The 5,229-nt window shown below is 37.3% G+C and overlaps 1 protein-coding gene across 1 annotated transcript in view; it reads left to right on the forward strand.

Moving 5' to 3' along the window:
• Positions 1-3,340, forward strand: part of SDC2 (syndecan 2) — a 59,171-nt gene extending 55,831 nt beyond the window's left edge. Inside the window, exons 4-5 of the mRNA XM_042036023.1 lie at positions 806-941; positions 2,142-3,340. Of these exons, the coding sequence (XP_041891957.1) occupies positions 806-941; positions 2,142-2,305 (300 nt within the window). The 3' untranslated portion in view covers positions 2,306-3,340. The remainder of the gene's footprint in view (positions 1-805; positions 942-2,141) is intronic.
• The last annotated feature ends 1,889 nt before the right edge of the window (positions 3,341-5,229 follow it).

The raw sequence follows: 5,229 nt of genomic DNA on the forward strand, positions 1-5,229 counted from the left end.
GTGCGTGGCTGGAGAGCAACACCATTTAAAATGGTTCCACTGTACACTCTTGATGGCTTGATGTTAAGTCTCCTATTTATATGGATTAAAAAGCACCTCCAAACTTTACTTACTACTACAGTGTGGTAAATGACTACAGAGCTGTTTGTTTTCATTCCCACTAGAAAGTCTGTATGGGAACATCTGGATTTCACATGAAAGAAAAGAGAGATGCAAAGTAAGAATGTATCATGATACACCAGACAGTCTCTCAAGATATCTTTGAGTTTGAGGTGCACCTTTTTTACATTTCTCAAAGAGTTACTCAAAAATTCTGTGTGAAACTTCCCTTCTCAAAGGAGAATGCTGTACGGTTTGGCTGTAGTTTGAAAACTCGACAGATTCCGTTCAGTATTTTAGTATTTCCTTCTACCACCATAGATAATACTGTCTAGGTTACCCTCAAAGGTGTTCTCTGCATATAACATGTCTGATGTGTCAATTTCAGAGTTGTTACTTCATTGAGAGGCTGTTATTCTGATAAATACAGGCAATATTAACAGCGCTGGTTCTCTAAATGTACTTTTGGAGGTTTTAAACTTACAGGCAGTGTTTTTCATTCTGACATTGTGACGACAGATAGATCCAATTACAATGTCTAGACCAACTTTCTGTGCTCTTAAAGCTTCCTATGTGATGTGTTGGTATTGTGCAGTATGTTCATGGAGCCCACAGCTATGTGACTGCCCACGGCAGGCAGTGACTGTGCTGACTTGTGGTTTGCCCTCTCTGTAAGCAATGCTCAGTTCTCTTTCTTGTGCCACAGTCACCTGAAGAAATTGATAAAGAGGAAAGGCCTGAGATGGATGCCAAGAAAAAGAGCGATGAGCCAGGAGATGACACTGACGTGTTCACTCAGAAGCATTCAGAAAACCTCTTCCAGAGAACAGAAGTTCTGGCAGGTGAGGCAGTGTTTGCCAAGGTCTATCTCACCAGAAGTAAAACAGAAAACAGAAGGGATCCATATTAAATAATGCAAACGCAGCATTTGAGTTTTCTTGGTATATTCGTAGTATTAAACACATTTAGTACTAAGCACATTCATAGTGGGTAGCCAGTGGTTGATTTGATGAGAATGAATTGGGTATCTTGGGGAAATACTTAATAGCGAAGTCTGTTGTTAATTGATTTGATGCCCACAGGTTGAACACTGCCAGCTGAGTATCTGGAGCTTTCACAGCTCAGAAAAGGAGTTGGAATTTGATTGATGCTTGTAATGTATTTCTCACCTCCCAAGAGCACATTGGTGCAGATGAACACTGCCTGGGAGGAGCTCATGGCAGGCATGGGTGGATGGAAAGGAATGGATAAGCACAGTCCATTAGGGTACAGATACTCCTTGAGAAAAAGAGGGTCTATTTCTATGTATAACCCAGAAGGCACAAGCTGGCCACCAGTGTTTTCACTACCTGTGAGATTTTTTTTGGCCTAAAGACAGTGTTTACAGGTATACTTTCCCCCCCTGTATTTGGAAGGGGAGTTGGGAGCCATGAAAGTCACATAATTTTGGACCACATCTTCCTATGAGCATCAAAATGTGAATAGCCTTAAATCCACATCAGTGGAAGCATGTGGGTTTCCTCTTGAAGTCTGGTTGGGAGTTGATACTTTGCACACACTCACAAGTGCATGGAGTGTTCTCTCCTATTATTCACCAATAGGAAGTTCATTTTAGCCTAGAGTCAGAGTGAAAACTGGCAGAGAAAAGGAAAAGCCCATTTTTTAGTTAGGGTAACAAAATCTTTTGAAGTTGAAAATGTAACTGTTTAAAAAATGAGTTTGAAAGACAGCTTTAAACTCTGGCAGTAGTAGTGGTCTTCTTAATTGAGGCTTTGAAAAAAATTTAATAACTTTTTTAGAACTGTGGGTTGTTGGAACTCTGACTTGTAAGTGGAATGTCGTTTTACATGATTGCCTTCACGAAAGCAAACAAGCTTTTTGACAGTATATTTCAGGATACTAATAATGAAGACAGTTGCATAATGGGAGCCCTTTCCTGCAATTTGAAAATAATAGCAAACTCGTTGTGTGAGATGAAAAAGAAGTACGGTGCTAAACTTGTTTTACTGGCATATTGTGAATCTCTGTTTCTTTGATTGCAGCTGTTATTGCTGGCGGAGTTATTGGTTTTCTTTTCGCAATCTTCCTTATCCTGCTGCTGGTGTATCGCATGAGGAAGAAGGATGAAGGCAGTTACGACCTTGGTGAACGTAAACCATCCTGTGCTGCCTATCAAAAGGCACCTACTAAGGAGTTTTATGCATAAAATTCCAACTTAGTGTCTCTATTTATGAGATCACTGAACTTTTTTAAATAAAGCTTTTGCATAGAATAATGAAGTTTTTTTTTTCATTAAAGAGCCGTTATGGCACCTTTATGATAAAACCCCATTGTATTTAAAACTTTTCACATATTCGTTTAAAAATGTAAAATTAAAACTTAACATTTGCAGTGTTCTGTGAATAACAGTGGCAAAGCATTATTTTATAAAACCATTGATGTTCACTGAATGATTTTTAAAACTTTATGCATAAATATAAAATAATGAAAATTATTGTTTTATCCTATGGTTCAATGAAAGTTGTTTAATTTTTGTCAGCATGTCTCAGATTGATCTTACAAGTTAGTTTTTATTTCATTAATTTATCTGTTTCCAAAAAATACCTTTTTGTAGTTGTCATGGTGCAATTTGTCTTCAGATAATTCAGATAACAGTAACTTTTAGTGTAAATGTAATTTTTCAGCTATGTAAACTTTAACCTCCACTTTGTATAAATTTAAGTGTCAGAATATCAATTTTACACTTTGCATTGTTTCTCAGCATACCTGTAGCTTCAGTGAGATTTGTAACAGCAAATTAATGTGTAAAATTGGATTATTACTACAAACTGTATAGTCATATTCTTACTAAACAAATCTCCTGTAAGGAAGATTTGTAGTAAGCTACTGACGAACCTAAGCAAACCCAAAGACTCTAACAGTATTTTGAGAAGTTGCTGCAGATTTCTATGGCCACTGTATTTGTTAATTGCAATTTGAAGGTACAAGTAGAGGTTTAAATTTTTGTTCTTTAAAAATGCATTTAAGTTGTAAACGTCTTTAAAGCCTTTGAAGTGCCTATGATTATATGTGACTCGTTGCAGACTGGTGTTAATGAGTATATAACAGTAAAAGAAAATGTTGGTATTTTATAAGCACAGACAATTCTAATGGTAACTTTTGTAGTCTTACATGGATAGACATAATTGTAATTTGGGAACATAAACACTACTGAATAAATCATGTGGCCTAATACTGAGAATTCTTCATTGTGATATACTTTTGTATGTTTTTCATTTTATGTCTATTTGCTTACGTTTTAATGTCACAGAGTACACTAGTAGATCTTAAAAATCCAGACCAAAAAAAGAAAGGCTGTTGATCAGGGTGATCCTCATACCAGGTTTATTGCTGAAGTGGCAGAGAAAAGTGGGAATGTTTAAGTCTTGCATCTGGTGTATTAGCTGTGAGACATTCGACTTTTGCATTATGTTTAATGGCAGTGTTGACACAGGGCTGTTCTTCCTGCAAATGTTGTTTTCCCTACTGTAAAATTCAAAGGAGTACCCCAGTTCACTTACTGTGTGTATTTGTTTTTGATTTGTTGTTTGGGTTTGGTTTTTTTCCCTGTCCTTTTGGAGAATTTTGGTTTATTCTGCTCAGACTCCAGCAGAAGAGTTGAGACAAGTGGAACATCTTCATAAGAGAAGAAAGAAATATTCCGAGTAGAAGAGAAAGTCTCTGTTGCTTAGACCTTAGATAGGTGCTGGATAGAGGGACACGGGGAGAAGATGATAGTCTGCCTCCTTATACTATGCTTTGTAACAGACAAATGGCTTCGTCTTCTGCTCTGTTGACCTCCTCATTTTTTATTTTTGGGATTTCCAAAGTACAGGTGTTCAGGATGTCAAGCTGAAGTGCTTTTCGGAAATGGCAATGTATTGTAAATAAGATCTGGTAGCTCTTTAGATAAGAGTTGCGCAACTTGTGTTTGTTGCTGTCCCAAGTTCAGTGGTCATTTAGGAACAAATGAATGCTATCCTGTGCTAAAATATTTAATATATTGCTTTTTACTTAACTGGCAAGTTTTTCAAAGCCATACAAGTTCAGCAAGTAAAAACAGGGTAAGAATTTAACAGGTATATCTTGTGCAATATTTAGTGAACTTCAATTAGTAAAATAAGTGCTTGAAATAACTGTGCCAAGAAAAGAAAATTTCTGGCGAATGCTGTGCCACTGCTGTAAAATAAAGCATTTGTTAAAGTGCCAAAATAAAGTCTACCATGCCTAAACTAATACTTTATTTGTATAGTCTGACATCCAGTTTTTTGAAGCCCACTTTGCTTAACATAGTAGATCCGAATTTCTTTCAAGGGTGCAATGAATATTGCTGTAAGTATAGCTGTAAATACTAAACACCAGATAAACTGTCTCCTCCTTCTTCATAAGCAAATTGATAATAACTAGCTGTTTTGATTTTATTTATGTATATTAGACTCTGCCTCTATATCTACTATACAGGCCACTTTATCCAACATAGACATCTGTTGTAATTATGCAGACTATCAAATATTAGGCTTGTCTGGTTCCTCCTGCATCTGTTTACAAACAGAAGCAAAGGTAAATTTTCAGCTTTATTTCACCATTCACCCTTTTTTACCTGCACGCTCATTATCCACTCTTTTATATGCAGAAGAGGTTTAATGCTTCAGCTGTGTACGTGGCCCTGAAATACTGCAGTCTTCCCACCCTCCCTAACAAAAACCTGAAATTTTTGAACGTGTAGTAGGTGTGTTAATAGGATTTATCATCTCATGATCTCTGCCTTTCTGTTTTTAGTGCCAAACCATACTACTAGGGAAAAATTGTAACAGAGCTATCATCTTGGTTATAAACACAAGTTCAGTTTTCATCAGTCTGAAAATCAGTCTGGTGCAGACACTCGACTGCCAGTGATGCTGTTCAGAAGAAATTGGCAGCCAAATATGTGTCTCTAAACGCTGAGGCTTCCTAGCACGAGTTGGTCTTCGGTTTCCCTTCCCTTTTGTTCTCCACTTCCTGGATGTGTTTCTAGCAATACTCTGGCTACTCATGGATGTTGCTGGGCAGCTGGCAGTCTTGGTGCCAGGCTGTGGGTGCTGCGCCACCTGC

This window comes from Corvus kubaryi, unplaced genomic scaffold, assembly GCF_017639235.1.
Source record: "Corvus kubaryi isolate FWS band 111438036 unplaced genomic scaffold, C.kubaryi_AGA036_p1.0 37385, whole genome shotgun sequence".
In the NCBI taxonomy this organism is placed as follows: Eukaryota; Metazoa; Chordata; class Aves; order Passeriformes; family Corvidae; genus Corvus; species Corvus kubaryi.